The sequence below is a fragment of the Hirundo rustica genome, chromosome W, assembly GCF_015227805.2.
Source record: "Hirundo rustica isolate bHirRus1 chromosome W, bHirRus1.pri.v3, whole genome shotgun sequence".
In the NCBI taxonomy this organism is placed as follows: Eukaryota; Metazoa; Chordata; class Aves; order Passeriformes; family Hirundinidae; genus Hirundo; species Hirundo rustica.
Genome location: NC_053487.1, coordinates 3752697 through 3777936, shown reverse-complemented (window position 1 = coordinate 3777936; position 25240 = coordinate 3752697). Strand labels below are relative to the sequence as shown.

General features: G+C 44.7%; 1 protein-coding gene across 1 annotated transcript in view; it reads right to left on the bottom strand.

The window, feature by feature from the left end:
- Nucleotides 1-3038: 3038 nt before the first annotated feature.
- The window catches only part of LOC120764894 (kinesin-like protein KIF2A), a 237047-nt gene continuing 214845 nt past the window's right edge, over nucleotides 3039-25240 (bottom strand). Inside the window, exons 16-19 of the mRNA XM_058423934.1 lie at nucleotides 7924-7991; nucleotides 6033-6146; nucleotides 4761-4911; nucleotides 3039-3173 (exon numbers count right to left, since the gene is read on the bottom strand). Coding sequence (XP_058279917.1) covers nucleotides 3039-3173; nucleotides 4761-4911; nucleotides 6033-6146; nucleotides 7924-7991 — 468 coding nt within the window. The remainder of the gene's footprint in view (nucleotides 3174-4760; nucleotides 4912-6032; nucleotides 6147-7923; nucleotides 7992-25240) is intronic.

The following is a 25240-nucleotide window of genomic DNA, read 5'->3' as shown; positions in this document are numbered from 1 at the left end:
CTTTCACCATGTCCAGCAGAGCCAATGGCTTATGGCTCTGAAGATGGATGTGCTTCTGACCAAGGCTGGGCCAATGAAAGAGGTTGGTAATGCCTCTGTGATGTAATTTAAGAAGAAAATCAAAACAAAGAGATTTTTGCTTCTAGTCGTAGAAGAGGAGGAGGTGAGAACATGTGAGGGAAAACAACATGGCAACACCAAGGTCAGTGGAGAAGGAGAGAGAGGAGATGCTCCAGGCGCTGGAGTTGAGATTCCTCTGGAGGCCATGGTGATGACCATGGTGAAGCAGGCTGTCCCCCTGCAGCCCATGGGGCTCCACGGGGGATGCAGAGATCCACCCACAGCCTGTGGGGGAGGTGCCCATGCCAGAACAGGTGGATGCCTGGAGGAGGCTGTGATCCAGTGAGAGACCTGGTGGAGAGAGGGGGCCCCTGCTTCCAGGCTGGATCAGCCTGTCCTTGGAGGACTGCACCCTGTGGAATGAGAACCACGTCGCAGCAGTTTTGGGAGGACTGTCTGCCCATAGGGGGAATTCATGCTGCAGCAGGTGCAGTAGGATTGCTGCTCGTGAGAGTGGACCCACGCTAGAGAAGTTCATGGAGAACTGTCTCCCACGGGAGGGACCCCACAGTCTCACAGGGGAAGGACTCCTTTCCCGGAGCAGCGGAAGGAAATCTTGGTGATGAACTGACCAAAATCTCCAAGCCCTGTCTCCCTGCGCTGTCTGTCAGAAGGAAGGAGGGTCTGGGGGATAAAAGGTATTTTAAGGGCTTATTTTACTTCTCATTATCCTCCTCTAATTATTTTAGAAATAAAATTCACTTTGCAACTTAAGTTGTGCCTGGTTTGCCCTTGAAATATTTCTCCTGGTTCTTATCTCACTGATGAAGGGATCATTAATTTTTTTTCCCTCCTCTGCCCAGCCGTGGCGGGGGAGGGTAAGCGAGCGACTCTCGTGGGTGCCTGACATTGGACCAGTGTCAAACCACAACGTGTGTATTCCATATAGGTTTAATGTTTTGCTATTTTCTGGTAACAAATGCTCCAAATGGACAGCCTGACTAAAGATTCTAAGGTTATGAACAGAAACAATTCACATTTCCTTCTGAAAACTAGTAACTCATACATATTAGAATTTATTTTGTAGATATAAAAGGCTCTGTGGTGCTGATCAGCATTACGCTATGTGGTCAGTACTCCTTTCAAAGACCCTGACTAGTAGCAAATGAAAACCTTTTGTATCTGCAAAAAGGAAGAAAACAGGCACTTAGAAATATTTTTGTTTCTTCTGGATCTCACTATCTCAGAGAAAGATGTCACAGAAGGATATATAGAGAAAATACTTGGAGGGAGTATTGCTGTATTTTAGAGGGAGATGACCACATGGAAATGGTGCTGATAGGGACATATAGACACATTACTATTAGTTTCCAGCTTTGCCATAGGAATACTGGCATAGACTAGACAGTGAAATTGTAGATTTTGGGACCAATCTGAGTAAGCTCCCTACAACTAGAAAAAACAGTCACTAATGCTGGAAAAGGACTAACACAACAAATATAGTAAATAGTTGAACTAGAAAAAAGAAAATAGCAACTTTTCTTGCAATAAAGACAGTCTGTTTAGGAAATCTCTGAAAGCAGCAGAATGACCAAATGATATCCTACATCTTCAAGAGTATGTACTTTTGTCATGTGGTGGCACAGTTTTGTTTCTAGTTATGGAGAAATGTGGAATGTTTTTCCCTGCCAGGACCTTTGAGTTGCTTTGAGCGGGGGAGGACAGGGACCTATCAGAAAGCTAGTCAAGATGTTGGCAGCTAGTTTAACCACTAAAGATGCCAAATGTGACTTTCGGAAGTACCCATTTAAAACCCTTATCCCCGGCAGGTCAGGCTCTTCCTTCTAAGATAGCCATGAGGTAACATCATGGGCAGCAGGGGGGCCCGAGTCAGGCCCCACTGTCCTCTGGGTGGCCGGGCCGGGCCCGGCCAGGCCTCTGGGAGCAGCTGACCCATGGGGAGCAGCCCGGGCTGGCTGAGCCCCTTTCTCCCGGCTGCCGGCAGGAGAGAAAAGAGAACAGCTCAGCAATGCCATGTGCCCAAGGCTGCGGCAGAGGGGGTCAAACCATAGCCCAGCTCAAGAACAGCTGGCAGCAGAAAAAGAAAGTCTGCAGCTTTGTGTCAGCTCTGAGTCAGTGGATTATAAGTGAAAGAACTGATAATATTATTGGAATGGGATTGAAGAAGTGGACATTTTTAACTGGACTTCTCTGGGGTAAACTATGGAGAAATGGACTGTTCTTTGTAGCATCTTAATGTTGTCAGGGGGAATGCTAATTCTAATCAAAATTGGGGACTGATGTGATTGAGATTTAATTGAGAATTTTAAAGCCCTCGCTCCTGGGTTAAAAGGAGGTCTCAGCCTTTGAGACAAAGATTATTTTAGACTAGAAGAAGCATTCATAAACAGTACCCCAGATACACTGAGAGGCCCATAGGTAGCCAAGGGAAATGCTGCTAATGGATGGAACAGCACCATCTGCAAAAACTCCGGGCGGTTGTAGATATGTGACATTAAGAGCCACTAGACTATTTTGTCTTGTGGTGTCTCCATGAGACTCTAGAGAGACTCTTCTCCCAAAGTAATGAAAATTATGTTTAAATAGTGAAACTGACTGAAAATCACAAGTTATGTCTTTCTATGTTGTTTTGTAAGAAAGTTAAGAGTTTGTAGGGGGAAACAGTGTTTTAAAGTTTCATTCTGTTTTAGTTTGGGTTTTCTTTTTTTTCCAACTTTCTTTCTTTTTTCCATTCTTTTAGTGTGTGTTAATAAAACTATTTGTTCATTTTTAAGCTTAAGCCTGCTTTACTTTTTCTCCTAATCTCTCTCCCACAGAAAAGGAATAAACACTAAGACCACTACACTAAATTTAACAACCAGAACTTGTCGAATGTGAAACCACTACATTAATTAGTGTTACTACCTGGTTACATTAAATTAAAACCATTACAACTTTCATTGTCAAAACCTGAATTCTTAGGATAAAACAAGGTAGGCTCCATCTTTTACCTGGAAGACAGCCCTGTGGTCTTCTACTACTTGCTCTTCCATTTCCACCATTTGTGACACAGCTTCATGGAAAGTAAACAACTGTGGAGAAACTTCCTCTTCCTAAAAACAATAGTTAAGCTTGTTAGACTCAAAAGAACTGTGGCTACAGGAAATATATTGACTATAATCACAGCTCATGAAAAGAAATATGCAGAAAGCAGAACCTGTCAAAAATAAAACTTAGTACTTTCTAACAAGAAAATATCCAGAAATAAGTGGACAGAGCAATAAATTTAAACTGTTCACAGAGTTAAATTTAATTCATATTCATTAAAAATTTCCAGTCACTAACCCCAATGGATACTGGAAAACAGAATATTTCCCATAAAAAAACCCCCCAAGTTAAAATAGCAGGAGGAAAAATTCATAAGGAAAGAATGTTAATTTCTAGTAGGTTTTAATAAGAAAAATTATTTTCTATCGGGGCTTTTTGTTGTGCCAGTTTTCAAAAAGGAGGACAGAAATTACATTCAATGCATTTCAGGAAATCAAAATTAGATAAACCCTTTGAAAAAAAGTGTAATAAATGTAAAGTAAAAAATTCAAAAAGTATGTTGTGATGAATACATTAGAAGAATGCACAACTCGGATTTACAAACTGGGACAAACAGGACTTCTTCAAACATAAATAGTTTATCACAATAAGAGGGGAAAGCACTAGGTAGGCTGCAACTAATGTTTTAGCAAAACAGTATGGTTCCTTGTACCATACTTTTTAAATCTTTTAAAAGACACTTTGAAAAGCTTAATTGAATTCCACACAAACAAGGAAAAATATGATATGAAAAGATATCTGGCTATAAGGACTGTTCAGTGGGAAGCTCTAGGAATCACTAGCATGTTCTTATAAAATAAAGTCCTGGAAGAAGAGACAGTTATTAAAATGAGAAATACAGCAAACACCATATAGAGGTGTTTGAAAAGGCATAGTCTGGAGAAAAATCATTTAGGGTAGTAAGGACTTTTTTTTTTGTACCTTTCATCAGCATTTTCACAAATCAACTTGAACATTTAAGGAACCAGGACTAGAGCTGATAATCAGTAGTGAGGGGAAAAAATGCCCTTTATAAGATGCTTCTCAATCCCAGCTCTCCACTCATGCAGCCCAAGGAGACATCCTGGGAACATGACGTGGCTTTCTCCCAAACATTGCTCTGGGGTTTCACTCCATGAAAACCAGGATGTTGGGAAGAGGAATGATGGGTAGCCAGATTTCTAAACATAGAGAAAGACAAACTCACTCGAAACAGGGTTCCACGCAGGAAAAATAATGGTCAAAACCACAGGAGTGTTAAAGAAAATGGATGCATTTCCCAGGATACTTCTATCTAATAAGAGATAAAGCTATACTGGAAAAATGCACACTAACAATGTGAGAGCCTAGAATAGACCCTGCCTAGATAATAAAAGCCCTAATCAGCCAGGAAGATAAGGAAAAGTAAAACATTCTCCTCTCACCATTCAAGAAACCTTTTTTTTTCTGTGTGTGTATATGGGAATGAACATAATAGCATAAAGTGAAAATATTAAAAGGCATGCTGTATCTACTTAATGATATTGCTAACAGGCTATAAATACACATTACTCTGGATTTGTTTTGCCACTGTATTTATCATCTCTTTCCATGCAATGCTGTAAACCACTCACATTTTGTTCACAAAGCAGTTTGAGATCATCTCTCTGAGGAGAGCTCCCCACACCCCACTGTGTCTCTAAGTCATCGATCTGATTGGGAGCATGGTGTATAATAGGACAGATAGCTCCTGCAGCACTGGGATCAACCATCAACTCCTTCATCCTACATTCAGAAAATATTTAAATTGTAAATTAGTAACTTCCTGTTTAAAAGAGTCACAACCAAAAAATAAAGCTAATTTATGCACAATTTTTTTCATTTAATAAGGATGCCGATTTCAGCTTCACAAATTTAATGTACTTTCAGTGACAAAAAGATGTTAGTTCAACTCCTAAAAAGCACAGACTTTCAACTACTTGCAGGTGGATTGCAGTCCATCTCGCAAGAGGCATTTTTTTATTGTAATCTTAGTACTCTTAAACTGTTAAGAGGGCAAAAATGTCCAGACCCTCAATATTAACTCCTCAATAAGGAATAATATTTGAAAGAAAAGATCATTCAGCATCCTAAACTTGACCATCATTTTTTTTCTGTGCACACAATTGTGCTTTAAAAAAATTAGTCAGTCAGTACCCTACTAGATGTTATAAGCAAATCCACCAAGAATTCTGAAGAAAATAACAATTTGCAGCCAACTATCTCAGAGAACAGATAGATCCTTTAATTAAAATAATTTAAAAAGTGAAAATATCTTATTAAAATGTAAGGTTCTTGCAGCATGAAAATAGTTTAAAATATTGATAATTATTCTGTCCAGAAAAAAAGCCCATTTAAAAGAACACTTATGAAACAGAGACATCAAACTCTGCAGGTATAGCAAGTTTTAGAACAAGTTCTTAATTTTAAGGGGAATTTCTTTTTGAAGTAGCACATATTTACTATAATGGAAACTATATTTCATTCATCTTTGGAATGATTAAAAGTTTTAACAATGTATATGTATTAAAACTGTTTTCTTTTAAAATTATATTCAAATTACCCTTAGCACAGACTTGTCAGATTTGGTCCATTAAATGTATGAAGATGATATCACTTTTTTTTTTTTTTTTTTTTTTTTTTTAATGTATGAAGGAAACTAGCAAGCCTGGATACAGTGTGGTTGTTGTGAACAAAATAATGGGAAAATGATTGCAGATCATGCAGAACCATCACCTGACAAACAAAATAAAAAAAAAAGTATGTGTGACTCAAGGCAAGGGGACTAATGAAAGGTTTGTCCGTAAAATTACATTGCCAAAAAGAAAAGTCAAAAATAAACATTCCATATATAGAATGAAGTAGACCTGGTGATTGAAGGAGAAAAGTCGTCATACTCATAGGAAGGAAAGAGATCAGAGCGACTGCCACTACCCTGTGAGAAGGGAATGTCTGAAGGACTAATTCCAAATTCCTTTACTCTGCAGCAGCAAAATACAGCAGCAAATTAAAAGAAAATTATCTCATAAACACAATTAAAACTGTAGCATTCTTTAATAGTTTAACAATAGAATTATTTTTACATTAAAAATGAAGACTGTTGACATATTTAAATCTTCTGCAAATAGTTACAGATCACTAACAAAATTGAACAAAATCGGTGCTGGTAATTTGCAGGAGAGTATAATAGCAGTGTTTTCAGAAGAGTAATTCCAGATTTCAGTTTGTGCAGTTAATAAAATTTTCTCTACATTCTGTATTTCATTAAACGGATCCTTTTAACATATCAAACCACTACAGTGCCTTAAATTCTACACTGCCCCATCTTATACTGTGCAGATACTGGTGTTCAGCACCTAAAAACTACTTGTACTATGAAAATTATATATTGGTAGAAAAAATTAAAATACTACACAAAACACATGAAGCAACTTTACAGTGATAGGCATAAAAAATTAACTCTACCCCAGCCAAAACCAGCACAACCCCATAACAACACATGAATTTAACCGCAAGGGGAAGAAACAGTTTCTGCACACCAGTTTAGCATACTAGGAGTAGGTATTTGTTTCTCAGTGTCCATTTCTGAAGTCACTTCAGCAATATATATTCTATAAGGGATAGAAAGATCCAACTAGTTTTGATTAATGTGACACTTCCTTCATTATGTTACAGTAAGCAGGGGACTAGATGCCCTCTTCTCACCAGGAAGGAAATCACATAGACTGGTTCAAGACAGGTAGATTTGCTACTAAATTGATCCAAATAGAAAGACGTTTGGATACCGAGAGGAAAGGACGATAAGTTACCCTAGCAGCCCTTTGTGCCCAATTAGCGACTGGTTGCAGGGAGGCAGCAGGGGAAGCAAACAGGAGAGGATGTGGTTCTGCCCTATCTTTCACTGGGGCAAGCAGACCACTGGGTGGTAACTTCTTCTGGCAAAACCTGGCTTTCTGATGGCCCAGAAACTTGTTCGCCTCCTTTGTTCTTTGCAGCAAAGTGGTGGGTCGGTCTCTGGGGTGCAGGGTCAGATTGCAGGCATATGCAGGACCCCATCTCCCCAAACATTAATCATAGAACTGCAGCTATGGAAGGCTCCTTTCACACTAACTGAAGAGAGCAGTACAGGTCTCAGAGATGATGCATCAGGCTCTGGAGGTACTAACTTCTCCACTGATTTTGTCACTGTTGGATTAGCTGACTGTATTTAGGAGTCTCAGATATTTGCCTGAAGTTGGGAAATATAAAATTTAGGCCACAGCAACTGCCAAATTTTCATAAGAATAAGCTAGTTGAGATAGATCTATATATGATATGATAAAAGAAACATGATGGCAACTGAATGCAATTCCACCAAGGGGATGAAAAATCACATTGCAGAAAGGTATTTCAGCTAACGCTCCAGGGAATCATCATGAAAACTGCCTACCCCTAATGCAAGAGATGATACCTCCAGAGCAAGGACAAAACTAAGAGAGGCATCTCCCAGATTCCTTGCAATCCCCACTATATCCATTTCTGGGTAATGGCCTAAATGCAGTTTCTATTGATTCTCTTGTAATGGTTGTAAAAAGTTACAAATTAAATTAAATGAGAGTCTGATTCAGTAATCAGTATTTTGGGTTGAATCTTATTAAGAAATGCAAGTACACTAAAATTATTCAAGTAGCTAAAATAATTATACATCATGGAACAACAATATTCCAAATATCAGTGATCAACAGCTGATATATCTATAAGCGATAACATTTTACATACCTATTTGCATATCTCAATGTATTTAGAGTGTTTTCACATGATGCTATCCCTGGAGAAATTGTAGCAATCTGGAGAAAACAAGCCATGCATTAATAAATCACTTTGTACAGATGAAACAGTAGATGAATTTAAATTAATTTTTATCTCCACTTTGATTTGAGATGTTCTACAAAAACTGTCTACTATGTATAGCTGTCCTAATGTTGTAAATGATACAAAGTTCAACATTTTTTTGTAACTTTAGTCAGTCTTCTTCTCCTTTGCCCCTGAAGAAGGGAATTGAAGTTTCTTTTCAAAGGACTGTTTCAGCACTTAAGGTGTGATTAGCTTAACACCTCAAGAGAATTGAAGTAGCACAGAAGATACACAAAAGATAACAGCCATTAACGACCATTATGACCATTAATGGCCATAAACTCCAAACACCACCCCTGGCATGGTGAGAGACACCTGGTCCAGAAAAGACTGATAAGAGAACCAAGGAATGAGGACCAAATTAGCATCAGAGGCGAAGAAATCCCTAACCCATAAGAAACCAGATAACTAAGAACTGTGTAACTTGAGACCAATGAACATTGAACCAATTAATTTCTCAGGGTTTTGACTGTATAAGTATGTGAAAAATCTAGTAGAGTCATGTGTCATGGAATGATTTTCTCTGCATGCCTGGGTGTGAGAAATGATGCTCACTTTTAAAATTTCAAAGGTTTATTAAACCTTAACAAAATACAGTAAAAGACTGCATAAGGAGAAAGAGCGGTGCTGGGAGTCTGCGTGACTAGCAGCCACTTGCTTGTCTACCAAATGGATGTTTTGCCTTTTACACCCCTAGCCCCTCCAAAAGGCTTGTCAGTCTTCTTTGACGTCCATTGGTGGAGATCACTTTCTTACATCTTGATTGGAGGTCAGGTGTTGCCATAGTAACAAGCCAGCCCTCCTCAAATGCCCCGACTACCAAGGCCATCCCGTGACAACAATACAAGGGGGTGGGGAAAGATGGCTACGGGAAGACATCTCACAATAGCATAACTATACATCTACAAAACTTCTTCTAACATATACATAATATTTATTCCTTAATTGTGAGAGTCAACCATCTCATTACTCATCTCTAACATGGGCAATGTGTAGATGAAATTATTTGTGTTGCACATCCTGGCCAGAATAAATTAATGCCTTGATTCCCTAACACTAAAAATGTGTGTGATATATGTCCTAAAGTTAATTTGTGTTAAAAGATATAAAATGTAATACCACCCCTATAAGTATAAGTTTTGTTTTAATCCAGTATGCTATGAGTTAACTCAGAGGAAAGTAGCTCGGTAAAGGTACGGGAATTTCTCTTGCCTGAAAAGACAGGGGAGGGACACGAGACAAAACATGATTGGAATTACCAGAAAGGGAGACACAAACATGCCTCTGCCGGGAATCGTTAAAAAAGGAACAAAGACTACGGAAAAGGAGATGAGAGCCCGGAGAACCAGATGATTACATCAGATCAATATCTAGACCGTCCCCTCCTGAAATTAACATCTCCACACCACACCTGGATCCGACCATTAACGGCACTGTCCTTTCCCCCTCCACCCTATTCAAACTCTTAGAACTGGAACATGAATGTTTAATGAAGATGCCTCGGAGGAAGGACCATTAAAATCCCGAGTTTCTCTCAGCGATCCAGTGTATAAAAAGAGGCTGCTGCAAGCCAGAAATGTGAACTTGGGGGATAACAGACTGGCAGAGTGTGTTATCATTGTTCACCCGGCGCCGACCCCGGGCTCAATGCTGTCCTTTTAATTGTGGCTGTCCAAGACTGTCATTCTGTCTCTCAATAAAATTCCAAATTTTGATTTATCGAATTTGGTCTATCGTATTTATAACATGTGGGAGAGGATTTGTTTTTCCCATAGTTTCAGTAACACTAATACAATAGCATCTCAAGAAGAGACATGTCAAGTCAAAGCTTCAATTTAATTTCTCCAACCATACCTGAAATATAAGGAATAGAAGAAATTTCAATTTCCCCCATCTCACAGTCATCCTAAATAATATGTAAATGCAAAACCCTAATTAAAAAAAAGAAAGACTCCTCAAGTGAGACGTTAATTTTGAGGAACTAAGGATTTTTAGGAAAGTTAAGTTGCTGAATTAGCTGAAGTAGATAGATAATCTTTGTTCGCAGTTAACAGAAGCCGGATCTTAGATAAGCTATCCCGGATCTTGTAACTCATTTCTTGTCAGGTTTATGTTTATGCAGCTGTGCCTGTAACGAAAAACAAGATGTGGTAAATAAGATATAAGATAACTGCAGACTTCCTGCTTAAAGAACCCATTCAATGCAGGAAACTGTAAGTTTTACCAAGGAATCATTTGTCATGAATGCATTGAAAAGGTAGAAAGGTTAGGATGAGGAAGACTCATCTTACTTCCTCATTTTGGGTGACCCCTCCTCAGAAGAGACCCCCGACTCATTTTAGGAAACAAAGTACGCATGCTTAATAGCCTTTTTGCCAATTAGCATACGAAGCGAGGAATGGGAGGTGACAGGGGTATGAATATGTATTTGTATTTTGGGTATTCAACACTTTTGTAAATAAAAGACTTTGTAATTACCTGTGAATTTCGCTGTGGTGGTGTGAGAATTGTTTTATTAAGTTATTAAGTTATTTTTGTAAGATTTTTAAGTTATCTTTATAATGGTTTAGTTCACTGTATACCCCTGTGTTCTGCATTGGTTTTCCCTTCTGCATCGGTTGTTTTGTCTATTGTAAAACCCGACGTTTTCTGTCATTCATCCCTTCCCTGCACCTGTTGCTGTCAATCCCCCCCCCCTCCTCGTGGTCACCTGCCTGCCACTCAGAGACCCTTCCCTGGCTTCTAGAATCCTCCGGGAAGGGTGCCGAGTGATAGGCTGGGGCCCGGGAGACCCCCTCCCCTCATTTTGTGATTGGTCCCCAGTTCCATGGTTCACACCCCCGGTTAACCCCCCCGATCCCGGTGACTGGCTGACCGGTTGTCGCCACCCCTGTTTCCACCCCACTTTAAAAGCTCGTGCACGCCTGCCCCCGGGGTCTCTTCTGGGCGGTGGGTCAGAGAGTGCTGAGCCCCGTGCTGCCTCTCCCCCTGAATAAAATCCTGTTTAACTGAGCCCAGAGGAGTCCGCCTTTTGATTAGCTGCCGTGGGTTGCATTTGCCATCTGCTGGCCGTCGCTGCGAGGGGAACCAAGACCCCACAGGGAGGAGGTGGCTCGCCCGGCTTGCCACCCCGACCTCACACGTTGCCGCGGTGCACAAGACTGAGCTAGCCCGTGGCCGCGCTCATCAGCGCGAGGAACAGCACCGCGACATTTCGCGGTGCGAATTAGGGAAATATCCCGCGTGCTGCCCGGCCGTAATAAACATACACTTTCTAACTTTAAACTGTTAGAGAGTTTTTGTCCATCACAGTTGGGTATCGATACTAGATCAATACCCATAATTATTTAATAAGTCATTTTGGCGAGCCAGGTAGGAGACTGCTCTCTCTGGCCATGGGGCCAGCGGGGTCCAGGACCCCTCTGGGCGCCCACCCGGAATTTTCTGGGAAGAGGGCTCCTGCGGTCCTGCTGACTACCCGGGGAAAGACCAGAACCTGCTGGAACTACGGACAAAAGGTATGTTTATATTTGAAAAGAGGTACCTTGGTATAGGATGTTGGTAAGATACTGAGAGACATCTCGTGCACAACATACACCTCTTAGGTTTGTTTGTAAAAGTTGTGACAGCTCTGCGGAGCTTGGTATCAGTGGTTTGGTAGCCCGTGTCCCGTAGTGGGGACAGCGGTAACCGGGTTTTTTTGCTGTGTCATCTTGCAGTTTAAAGATGACTTGGTAGTCCGTGTCCCATGAGGGGGCAGCGGCAGCAGTAAAATAACCGGTGTTGTTGTTGTGTATTAGGAGCAGTGGTGGCTCCAGTTACAGTTTGTGGTTTAAAGGTACCTTGACAATCCATAATCCGAGTGGCTAGCCTGTTTTGGGACGCGAAGGGTCCCGTTGTGGGTCCCGGAAAATCCTGATTGCGGCCCCGAGTGCACTGGGTTTGTGTGGTGTGAACGGATCCATGTTTTGTTGTTTCGTGGTTTTGTGTGTTTGTGTCTTCAGGTGTGGAAGAATTATTGGTGCACCGTATGTATCGTGGTCTGTGGGAGTTTGTGTAAGCGTTTTGATTTGTGTGATTTTGGAGTGTGTTAGTAACCTGTGTAAGTGTTTTTAGGAGTTTTGCAAGCTTGAAGTTGTAAAAGCCTTTTGAATTCCCCGCCTGATCAGCAGAGGGATCCCCCTGTTTGCAAGGGCAGAAGGATTGAAAGTGTTTGTATTGTATCCGGATTGTGTGCTGGAGGGGAATTAGACTGTGTGTGAGCTTGAACAGCGTGTGCTTTTGGCAACAAGATTTTGCTGACGTTTTGTTAGGTGAAAAAAGCATTTGTGTAAGTTTAAATTGTTTATTTTTTGAGCTCAAAGGAGCAAGCGGCATAAGGAGGTTTGAAACCTGAGCCAGCCCCAGCAACTGTTGGGGGGTGATTTGTTTCCCTGGTAACCGCAGGGGAATCCAGGCTCTGCAGCCTCGGGCCGCGTCTCTAAACTCCCTGTAAAACCCTAAGTTCTTTTGGCGAGTGAGTGTTTTAGATAAAGGAAAAAAAAGTTTTTGCTTGTTTGTGAGGCTTGCAGTTGCTAGAGTGTGTGGTAATATTTTAAAGTCCTGGTGGTGTAGTCCCTAACCACAGAGTGGAGAGGCAGCGTGGGATCAGGGTTACCCCCCACCTCCTTCTCACGGAGGGATTTGTGTGTGGTGTCCCGGCCGAAATCCGTAGGATTTTTCGGCAAGACCTTGTTGAAATTTCTGGTGGAGTGTGTTTGGTGTCGTGAGGGACCCCTGGCTATTTTCTTTGCGAACCTAAAACGGTTGGTGTTTGGAGTTGGGTCTCTCTAAGAAAAGGCTTTGATTGTGTGCAGAAAGCAGAGAGCCCAGAACCTATGCCCAGAGCTAGCAGAAATAGCCGAGAAATTTTTGGTGCTGAGAAGCGCAATTGAAGTAGTCTACTTTGTGTTTTGTAACATCTTGGACCAAAAGGGATTCTAAACATGGGGGCAAATGAGAGCAAAGAGATTCCCAGAGGGAGCCCTTTAGGGTGTATCTTAACACACTGGAAAGAACTGATGGGCTGTGGTGGTACCGAAACTAAGAGGGAGCTTGCTAAGCTTTGTACACAATGGTGGCCATTATGTAAACTTGATGAAGGTGTGAAGTGGCCAATAAACGGTACACTGGACTATGAGACATTATTACAATTGATGCTTTTCCTTCGGCATGAACCAAAGTGGCAAGAAGTAGCTTATGCTGATATGTTTTTCACTCTCAGGAATCATCCCGAGTGGCAAAGGGATTGTGGAATGAGGTCACCATCTGATCCTTTAGTATTAGCCTTTGAAAAGGATAATAAAGCTACTAAAGGGAAGCCCAAATGGTGTTGTAGTACCTGCTCGATAAATCAGAGGTGCACCCATCCTGACAAAGTATACCAAGCAGAAGCTTTGGAACAAGAGACAGAAGACATACTTAAGCCAGCCCCTAGGAGGCAAGAAAGGAGGAGGGTGGTGGGGGGACACAAATTCAGAACCATCATTGACTCCAACCTCCCCCACTTCATCTTTAGCTTCATCTTCCTTTGGGAGGATAGCAATTGAGGTAGGGGTTTCTCCACCCACTCCTAAACCCCGGGATCCACCACTGCCTAGCAGTGACAGTGAGTGGGATGAACCTGAACCCCTCCCACCAGGTCCTAAGATTTCCTCACGAGGACCTATAGCATCAAGGACCCGAAAACAAACCAGAAAGGTCATACAAGCACCTCTAAGACAAGCAATAACCTCTGATGGGGAAACAAAACTGATTAAAGTTCCCTTTTCCTCAATTGATTTAGAAATTTGGGAAAGGATTGCTAAGGGCTATCAAAGTGATCCTATAGGGGTTGCTAAGAAAATGAAGTTTATGATTAAGCAGCATTCACCTGATTGGGCAGATCTGCAACTGCTACTTGATGCCTTAATAGAAACTGAGAAGCAATTAGTTTTGAAAGTAGCTGGGGATCTGGCTGAGGATGATTGCAGAACAACACAGGAGGATGTTAAAGATGTATTTCCCCTTCAAGACCCAGGTTGGGATCCTAATGATGATGAGGGGTTAGGACGGTTAAAGAGATACCAAGAACTGATAGTAAAAGGGCTAGAAACAGCAATCCCCAAAACCATAAACTGGTCAGCCTTATATGCTATCAAACAGGGCCCCTCTCAAACACCTTCTGAATTTCTAGATCACTGCAAGACGCAATGCACCGACACACCACCCTGGATCCTGGATCTGATGAAGGAACGCAGAAATTAATAAATTTATTTTTAGGACAATCCACAGGAGATATCAGGCGGAAACTCCAGAAGATCCGGGGCCCAAACAGCCGGAATTTAGAAACTTTATTAGATGAGGCCTGGAGAGTTTTTAGTAACCGGGAAGAAGGGTATAAACAAGGGATGAAGAAACTAGCAGCAGTAGTAAAAGAAGGAGAAAAAGGAAAACATGGGCAAGGTCCACCAAAACAAGGACCACCCCGACTAGGAAAAGATCAATGTGCATTTTGTAAGAAATTTGGTCACTGGAAAAACCAGTGCCCAGAATTAAGAAAGGGTAATGAACATAGAAAAGGTGATCAGAAAAGGGAAAAAGTAGTTGCTCATGTAAAAGAGGACTGAAGGGGACCGGAGGGCCTTACCCTAGGGGACCCTCTGGTTATAGTTAAACTGGGGAACAAAGAAAAAGAAGTGAAATTTTTGATAGATACAGGGGCAACATTTTCAGTGTTGAATAAGGCCCTAATACCTGTAACCAATGACTATGTTATGGTAAAGGGGGCAACTGGCCAATCTGAAAGAGCTTATTTTTGCAAACCATTGAAGTATAAATTTGGAAAACAGTGGGGCATCCATCGATTTTTATACATGCCTAATGCTCCATCTGCACTTTTGGGCAGAGATTTGCTAGAGCAGCTGGAAGCAAGAATAATATTCAAAAATGGGGAAATTAGTTTGGAGGTAAAGGATCAACAATATGTAGAACTGTTAAGCTTAATGCTAATAACCAAAGAAATTGAAGTGGCAAGTGAAAAGGAAAATTTTAGGAAAATAATGGATCAAGTATCTCCAGGAGTGTGGGCCTCCAATATACCAGGAAGAGCAAAGAATGCACTACCAGTGCAAATCAAGCATAAAGAAGGAGGACAGCCAGTAAGTCTTAAACAATACCCCCTAAAGAAAGAAGATATAAAAGGGGTTAGCCCAATTATTGAGAATTTTCTGCAGCTTAGGACTACTGAGAGAGTGTCAATCTGATTTTAATACTCCTATTCTGCCAGTAAAGAAACCTGATGGGTCATACAGATTAGTACAAGATTTAAGGGCTGTTAACAAGGTAACTGAAGACTTGTATCCAGTGGTTGCCAATCCCTACACCTTGTTAACCCGTTTAACACCTGAACTAACTTGGTTTACTGTTCTAGATCTAAAGGATGCTTTCTTTTGCCTCCCTCTCCATGAAGCCAGCCAGAAAATTTTTGCATTCGAGTGGGAAAGCCCTAAAACTGGAAGAAAAACTCAGCTCGCATGGTGTGTGTTACCGCAGGGGTACAAGAACTCCCCCACTATATTTGGGGAGCAGCTTGCCAAGGATTTAGAGTCCTGGGAACCTCCACCAGGAGAAGGACAGTTACTCCAGTATGTGGATGATCTCTTAATAGCCACCCGGACCCAGGAGACATGCATGGACTGGACGGTAAGCCTCCTAAACTTTCTAGGCCTGCAGGGGTATTGAGTATCCCAGAAGAAAGCCCAAATGGTGAGACAAACAGTTATTTACCTGGGTTACTAAGTGAGTGCTGGACAAAGGACTCTGGGGCAGGATCACAAGGAAGCAATATGCCAGACCCCGAAACCTCAGACAGTGAAAGAACTAAGAACCTTTTTAGGCACGACAGGCTGGTGCAGACTGTGGATTTATAACTATGGGTTGCTTGTTAAACCTCTGTATGCCTTGATCACGGAAGGGAGCAGAGATCTTCAGTGGACAAAAGATGCAACCCGAGCCTTTGACCAACTAAAGAAAGGCCTTATGTCAGCTCCAGCCCTGGGACTTCCAAACATGAGTAAACCATTTTTCCTGTTTTCTCATGAGAAGCAGGGGATTGCCTTGGGAATATTAGCACAGAACTTAGGCCCGTACCGGAGGGCAGTGGCCTATCTTTCCAAGCAACTGGACACAGCAGCTAAAGGATGGCCAGGGTGCCTCAGAGCAGTTGCAGCAGTAGCAATAAACATCCAAGAAGCACGCAAATTCACCCTAGGCCAGAAGATGACTGTGCTAGTATCTCACACAATGTCTGCAGTCCTTGAGGCAAAAGGGGGACATTGGCTCTCCCCACAGAGATTTCTGAAGTACCAAGCCATACTAGTAGAACAAGATGATGTTGAAATTGTGGTAACTAACATTGTGAACCCAGCTTCCTTCCTCAGCGGGAGTATGGGAGAACCAGTGATCCATGACTGCCTGGAGACCATTGAAGCCACCTACTCGAGCCGCCCAGATCTGAAGGACACCCCACTTGAGGATGCTGACACCTGGTTTACTGATGGAAGCAGCTATGTCGTCAGTGGAAGAAGACATGCTGGGTATGCAGTTACCACAAGCAAAGAGGTAATAGAGTCTGGACCATTACCAACTAATACATCTGTACAGAAGGCTGAAATAATTGCCTTAATCCGAGCCCTAGAGCTGGCAAAAGGAAAAGAGATCAACATCTACACGGACTCAAGGTATGCATTTGGAGTGGTTCATGCTCACGGAGCTATCTGGAAGGAAAGAGGACTGCTGAATTCACAAGGCAAGAGTATTAAACACGCACAAGTGATACTGAGGCTATTAGATGCCATACAACTACCTGAGAGAGTAGCCATAATGCACATCAAGGTACACCAAAAAGTGAGCTCTGAATTGGAAGAAGGGAATATGCTGGCAGACAGAGAGGCAAAAGAAGCAGCAAAAGGTGAGGTACCCGATAAGGCTGTTGAGGCAGCATTGATTCCAGATGGAAAAGTTTCTATTGAAGGTAAGCCAGTGTACAATAAGAAAGATAAGAAACTTATCAAGGTAGAAAAGGCAAGCTATAACCAGGAAGGATGGGCTGTAACAGAAGAAGGGAAACTTGTAGTACCCTCCTATTTGTTGTGGTCATTAGTACAGAGGGAACATGAGAAAACACACTGGGGAATAGATGCCCTGTATAACCATTTGAAAGAAAGAATCATGGCCAGGAAATTGCAGGGCACAGTGATACAAGTAACTCGTCAGTGTAGTTTTTGCCTCCGAACTAACCCTAAAAATACCCCAAAGCCTAAAATGGGACAAATTGGGAAAGGTTGTGGACCTGGGCAACAATGGCAAATTGGTTTTACAGAACTGCCCAGGAAGGGAGGGTATTGTTACCTATTGGTATTAACTGGCACCTTTTCAGGATGGCCAGAAGCCTTTCCTGCCAGGACAGCTAAGGCCCGAGAGGTGACCAAAGCGCTGTTGCAAGAAATAATACCACGATTTGGAGTTCCAGCCACCATATCCTCAGATAGGGGACCACACTTTATTTCAAAAATTGTGCAGCAAATAAGTCACCACCTGGGAATAGACTGGGAATTGCACACCCCATACCACCCTCAATCTAGCGGCCAGGTGGAAAAGATGAACCATTTGATTAAACAACAAATTGTGAGATTGGGGCAAGAAGCAAATTTGCCCTGGCCTCAGGCTCTCCCATTGGCCTTGTTGCAAATTCGAACAAAACCAAGGGCAAAAGAGAAACTAAGCCCTTTTGAAATATTGTATGGAAGGCCATATGCAGTTCAAGAGGGAACAGCATCCATTCAAGTAGGGGAAGAAACCCTACATGGATATATAGTGGCCCTAAATAAACAACTTAGAGAAATTGAGAAATATGTGGCTGGAACTCAAAACAGAGAACTGGATGGGCCAGTACATGATGTACAACCTGGGGATTATGTGTATGTTAAGTCTTTTGCAGAAAAAAACCTTAGAACCACAGTGGGAAGGACCATTCCAGGTGCTCCTCACTACCTTCACTGCAATCAAGATCAAAGAACAGAAGGCCTGGATCCATCACTCCCGAGTGAAGAAAGCCCCAGAGGGAATTTGGAAGGCCACACCAGGCGCTAACGAACTGAAGCTGAAGCTCACTCAGAACAACGAATAAATGGACTAAGAGTTATTTTGGACATTATGTGGAAAGTTGTAACTATTGTAGCAATTACCTTAACCATAACAGGAGTCAACGCAATACCACGAAGGTATAATGTGACTGGGATATACCAGTGCCAAGGAAGAGCTTATGATCCTTACTCTCGTAAGGCTTTAAACAAGATACTAAAAGTCACAAATGCAAGCTTGTGGGAGGGAAGAAATGTTTGGGGATGTAAGTATGCATTCGTACAGGATGGGTTCCACGAGGCTTACCATCCACCCATGAAACTCATCAGGGTCAGTCGTGAATGCTGTGATAAATGCTTGAGTACATGTCTAGAGTTTAGGCTCAAAATAGAAGGGTGTGTGTGATAAGGGAGTATGACATTGACTTTAACATCACTCAGGTATGTACTGAGTACCATAAGAACCAGACCAAAATTACTCCACCAGTGCCAAGAAAGGCTGTGATCACCAAGATGCCAGCTATTCCAGAAGTGGAGGAATGTGGTGGTGTGAGAATTGTTTTTATTAAGTTATTAAGTTATTTTTGTAAGATTTTTAAGTTATTTTTATAATGGTTGAGTGTGGTGGTGCAGAACTGTTTTATTAGATTTTTGTAAGAAGTTTATGTTATGGTTCGTTTCACTGTATCCTCAATTCTGTATCCCTTTTGTGTTGTCTGTATAATAAGGTGTTTTGTGTCAATCATCCCATACCTCACATGATATGTAACATCCCTTCTGCCCCAACCCCCCTCTCTGGGGCAGCTTGCCTATCACTCCCGGGGTCCCTCCCAGATTGTGAAATCTCTGGCAGAGGGCTTCAGGTGATAGGTAGCCTGGGGGAAATTCCTTTGGCTCTGGATTTTAGTGGTCTGAAGCTTGGGGGTGGGCACACCTTGTTACCCCCTGAAACCCCTGATATGTTGTCTTTTTGTATCCTCCCTGGGACCCTCCCCCGCTTATAGGGGGTAGGAGGGAGGAGCCAGCTCTCTCAGCCACTGGGTTCTCAGCCGCTCGCCTCGGAGCTTGGAGATCTCTGCTAATAAACATCCTTTAACCTGCTAAGCTGAGAGCCAGCCTTTTCTCTTCTACTGCTGTTGACTGTCACCTTTGGGTCCAGCTGCCAAGCTGAGAAGCCAAAACGAACTGGAAACTTTGTGTCTGTGTTGACCCGAGCTAGCTGGGGGTCAGCTCCCACCCGGAGCGGGGACACAACCGGACGCAGTTGAGTCCACTGTATACCCCTGTGTTCTGCATTAGTTTTTCCCTTATGAGTTAGGTTGTTTTGTCTACTGTAAAACCAGACGTTTTCTGTCATTCATTCCTTCCCTGCACCTGTCGCTGTCAATCCCCCCCTCTCTCCTCGTGGTCGCCCTGTCTGTCACTCGGAGACCCTTCCCTGGCTTCTAGAAAACTCCGGGAGGGGTGTCGAGTGATAGGCTGGGGCCCGGGAGACCCCCTCCCATCATTTTGTGGTTGGTCCCCAGTTCTATGGTTCACACCCCCAGTTAACCCCCCGATTCCTGTGACTGGCTGACCGGTTGTCGCCACCCCCGTTTCCACCCCCCCTTAAAAACTGCCGCACGCCTGCCCTCAGGGTCTCTCCTGGGCAGCAGGTGCAGCGTGCAGAGCCCCACGCTTCCTCTGCCTCAATAAACCTACGTTACATCCTGCTTGGGAGAGTCCGCCTTTCATTAGCTGCCGAGGTCGCTTACGTCATCTACGTGCCCGTTGCTGACGGTGGGATCCAAGTTCCCACAGGGAGGAAGCGGCACGCTTAGCCTGTCGCTCCGACCATACCACGTTGCCACAGTGAAACTCTGAGCTAGCCTGTGGTCGCGCGGGTCAGCGCGAATTGGACACTGTGACAGTGGTCTGGCGTCCATCACGGGGCCCCCACCCTCAGGACACGAGGCGGACCACGCAGCACGGATTTAGGCTGTCGGACAGCCGAAGAAATCCTTGGACGCTCCGCTACCCCTGCTGGAGCGGCTCTCACCTCGCTCCCGGGGGAGAAGTGGTCAACCTGGAGCACCCACTGGGTCCACTTCAGGCAGATAATACCGACAACCCCAGGTTTCGTCTTGTTCCGGGAGGGGGTAAGTTGCTCTTTGTGAGGGCACTTACTTTTTGGGAAGGGTGCTTCGGGAAGAAGACCCTATTTCAGAAAGGGATCCCCCAGGAGTGGGGGGGATCCCAAGCCGCGCGGCTCGGGGGGGTGGCGGTTTTCCCCATTCCCCCGCGGAAAACTTTCCTCGGAACTCTTTTACTTTCTCTTTCGTTTTTAAATTTTAAGTTAAAAGCAGTAGTCGGGCGGGCGGCGATTCCCGAGAGTTTTAGGACACTGCATTTTAATTTCATCGCGGCTCCCCGGGACTGGTTTTGGGAAAATTACCCGGTTTTAGGAGGTTTAACCCGCAGTTTGTTTTAAGTTTCATTTTGATTTTGCCTGGGTGTTAGTCGGTGAGCGGCAGAAACGAATTGTGAGAGACATGGGTGGTAGCCTCTCAGCCGCTCAGAAAGGATTGTATTATAGTTTTAATTCTGTTGTTGAACTTGCCCAATTAAAAATTTCAAAGGGCGAGCTCAAAAGTTTTGTCAGGTGGGTGTTCCTGCACTTCCCTCACACGTCCCCAGAGCAAATTTACAGCTCCAAATTTTGGCAAGCTGTGATTAATAAAATTAATAATTTGTCTCTCTCAGGGGACAAACATGCCTCAAAATTTCTTAATTTGGCTTTGCAGCTTTCAGCTGCTGTTACAAAAATGAATAAGAAAGTGCAGAAACAGCCAGCCCCAAGACAAACTGCCCCCTGTTCTCCTTGTCCCCCTGCCCTTTCTCCTCGTCCCCAGAAGGGAGTCCTTAAGGGAGCAGCAGGGGTTCAGCCTGCCAGCTCAGGCCCCCTTAGGATTCCCCAATCCCCCCGCCCGGGCAGTCCTAGCCAGACTGCTTGGGGCTTCTCGGTCAGCCCTGGCCGGGCTGCTCGAGAATTCCACCCTTCCCCATTTTCCCCAGTTACCAGACCCCGAGTTCGATTTAGTTTAGCTGAGGATTCCACACCACAAAATGGTGTCCCCAGCCCTTATCCCCAAGATGGAGGAGACCGCATGGCACAGTCCTCCCCATCCCCCTATCCTCCTTCCTTCAATCCCTTTCTTCCCACCCTTGATAAGCCCAACCCCTTCCTCTCCTTGGCCCCTCCTATCCCCCAAAAGACTCTGCCCATGTCTCCTCCCTCTTCAAGGACTCCACCCTCAGCTCCTCCCTGCTGCTCCTCCCAGCTGCTCCTCCCAGCTACTCCTCCCACGGGAACACCCACATGACATCATCGGGTTCCCAAACCACGCCCCCTGCCGGAAGACCTGCCTCCTGGGCTTCCAGTTCCCACGCTCCCCCTGCTGGTTCCCATGCTCCCCCTCCTGGTTCCCACGGTCTGGGCCTGGAGGGGGCGGGGCCAGGGCCTGAGCCTGCAGGGATGCATCAGCCTTCCCCTGTTCCCTCAGTGTCCCCGGTTGTCTACAGGGGCTCCCGAGGAGGGCACAATGTTCGAGCAGTCCACCACCCATTTTCTCAGGCCACCATCAGAGACCTCTGCAAGGCTCATTGGGATTATGGGCGGGACAGCCCCTATTTTAGGGGCCTGCTCCGTTCTAATCTCGAAGCTGCTGTTGTCATCCCAGCTGACCTTAGGCAGCTGTTCTCCTGCCTCATGGACTCCACAGAGTTCAAGCTATGGGAGGCAGCATGGAGACAGCTGCTTAGGGAGGCCTTGCCGAGTCTCCTCACAGATCCAGAGACTGCGATTGATGGAAATGGGAATGCCCTCACCCTGGAACAGCTCATGGGTGAGGGAAGGTGGACGGATCCGACAGACCAGGCGTCGGGCATCCCAATCAAAGCCCTCCAGACCATCAGGGAGCATGCGGTCACAGCCTTTTTCAGTATGGTGCCAGACGGCCCAGTCATTCCATATTATAAGATCGTGCAGGGGACCAAAGAAGCTTTTACTAAGTTTGTGGAGTGGCTCACCCGAGCAATTGAAGTCCAAGTATCAGAAGTGGCCGTGAGAGAAGGGATCCTAAGGGAGATGGTGTTCGCAAATGCGAACAATTTGTGCAGGACTGCAATTCTTAGTCTCCCTTTAGACCCTCCTCCGACCATCCAGGATATGCTCTGGGTGTGCCAACTCAAGGTCCCCTACATGCAGGGTAATGATCAGGACGCTAAAGCAACAACACCAAGAGTAGCTGCAATATCTGGCACCCAGCAAGAACACATTCGCAGGCCGTATGCTCCCCAAAGAAACAAGTGTAGCATCTGTCGGGAGCCGGGCACTGGGCCAATAATTGCCCACTGAGGGACGACATTGAACTGTTGAAAAAGAAAAAAGGGGGAGGGGGGGGAAGTGGGAGAGTGGGAGGGACGGGAGATAACTCCCGTCAGTTAAACTGAGGGAGGAGCGCAGGTCCGCCTGGCGCGGTGACACAAATAGGGCGGACCAGGCAGTGGGGGAGGGGAAAGAAAGAACAAGCGCCGATGAAACGCTGCCAAATACAGACATTTCCACTGGACGTGACTGACCGGACGAGACAATTTTAACTGACCATGACCTGTCAAAACATATTCTAATAACATCTTCGAATAAGGAACCTTTCAGGTTGGAGCTCACCAAAGCCTTGCACCTGAAAAGCGTGGATTGGACCTTCCTGTCGGTAAACCTAAAGGAACAAGGTGCCTGGCCAGTCCAAGGGAAGGAACTTGTCGTCATCGGGGATTGTAAGTACACCCCGCAAGAGATCGAGATTCTCCCAGGGATTTTAGTCAACAACCCTGAGAATCTCGTTCTCTGGCTGCGATGCACCCATCCACCGACCTTTCTCCCAAAAGGTCAAGTAATCGCACAGGTCATCACTACCCGGGGACCAAGCAACACATCAATGGTCCCGGTGGCTTGCCCTGTGCAAGCCATCACTGAAGAAAGGCCCCGGGTAGAATGCGAGTTCACGGTGGGTGGGAAACACTTAACATCACAGCTCTTTTGGACACCGGGGCACATGTGACGATCGTGCCAGCCCAGGATTGGCTGTCACATTGGGCTTTGCAGGACGTAGCTGGACACGTCCAGGGTGTTGGAAGGCTTCAATTGGCAAGACAGTCAAAGAGTGTGGTACAAATTAAGGGGCCAAAGGGGCAATTGGCAAATATTCGCCCTTTTGTTTTAAATTATAAGGAACCCTTGCTTGGAAGGGATCTCATGGCTCAATGGGGGGTCAAGATTGACATACCCGACCCCTCAGTGGATATTTCCACAGCGACCATTGAAGAGCGTCCCACCAAAAAACTAAATTGGCTCACCGATAATCCAGTTTGGGTGGAGCAATGGCCACTTTCTAAACAAAAATTAAAAGCACTCGAGGAGCTCGTGGAGGAGCAGTTAAGAAAAGGACACATTGTAGAAACAGATAGCCCTTGGAATTCTCCGGTTTTTGTGATCCAGAAACCGGGGAAAGACAAGTGGCGCCTCCTCCAGGACCTCCGTCAAATTAACAATGTGATTGAAGACATGGGATCTCTCCAACCGGGAATGCCTTCCCCAACTATGCTCTCCGAAAATTGGAAATTGGCTGTCATTGACATCAAGGATTGCTTTTTCCAAATTCCTCTTCACCCGGATGATGCCCCACGTTTTGCATTCTCGGTTCCCACCATCAACCGAGAAGCCCCAAGGAAGCGCTGTCACTGGCGGGTACTCCCTCAGGGGATGAAAAACAGCCCAGTCATCTGCCAGTGGTATGTTGCCTCCTTGTTATCCCCTGTCCGCGCAGCCGCGGGACAGGCCATCATCCATCATTATATGGATGATGTCCTGGTGTGCGCCCCGACTGACGATGTGCTCTCACATGCGCTTGACCTGACAATCAATGCGTTGATTGCTGCAGGTTTCGAGCTGCAGGAGGAGAAGGTTCAACGGATGCCACCCTGGAAGTACCTCGGGCTGGAAATCGGCAAGCGGACCATTGTTCCGCAGAAATTGGCCATCAAAATAAAGGTAAGTTCCCTCGCGGATGTCCACCAGCTGTGTGGGGCTTTGAATTGGGTAAGGCCCTGGCTAGGTTTGACCACCGAAGACCTAGCCCCCCTTTTCAATTTATTGAAAGGGGGAGAGGAGCTTAGTTCTCCTAGGGCCCTTACCCCAGAAGCGAAAAAGGCTCTGGAAAGGATACAGGACGCTATGTCCTCAAGGCAAGCTCATTGATTTGACCCTGAGCTGCCTTTCAAATTTATCATACTGGGAAAGTTGCCGTACCTCCACGGGATGATCTTTCAGTGGAAAGACATCCCGAAAAAGGACCGAGACGGGAAAGATCCACGCTCCATCATAGAGTGGGTCTTCCTGAGCCATCAGAGGTCCAAAAGGATGACCCGGCCACAGGAGTTGGTGGCTGAGATGATCCGGAAAGCAAGGTTCCGGATCAGAGAATTGGCCGGTTGTGACTTTGTGTGTATTCACATCCCAATCGGGTTGAGATCGGGCCAAATTTCAAAGTCAATGTTGGAACACCTGCTTCAAGAGAATGAAGCTTTACAGTTCGCTCTGGATTCCTTTACTGGGCAAATTTCAATTCATCGGCCTGCCCACAAAATCTTTAATCAGGACGTCAAATTTGTATTATCACGAAAAGAGGTTCGCAGCAGAAGGCCACTCAAAGCCTTAACCGTTTTCACCGACGCATCCGGAAGGTCCCACAAGTCAGTTTTGACTTGGAAGGACCCTCAAACTCAGCAGTGGGAGGCTGATGTAGCTGAGGTGGAAGGATCACCTCAGGTTGCTGAGTTGGCCGCAGTCGTTAGGGCCTTTGAGAGGTTTCCCGAACCTTTCAATTTGGTTACAGACTCCGCATATGTAGTGGGGGTGGTGTCCAGAGCGGAACAGGCCATCCTTCAAGAAGTGTCCAACATTGCATTGTACGATTTGCTCTCGA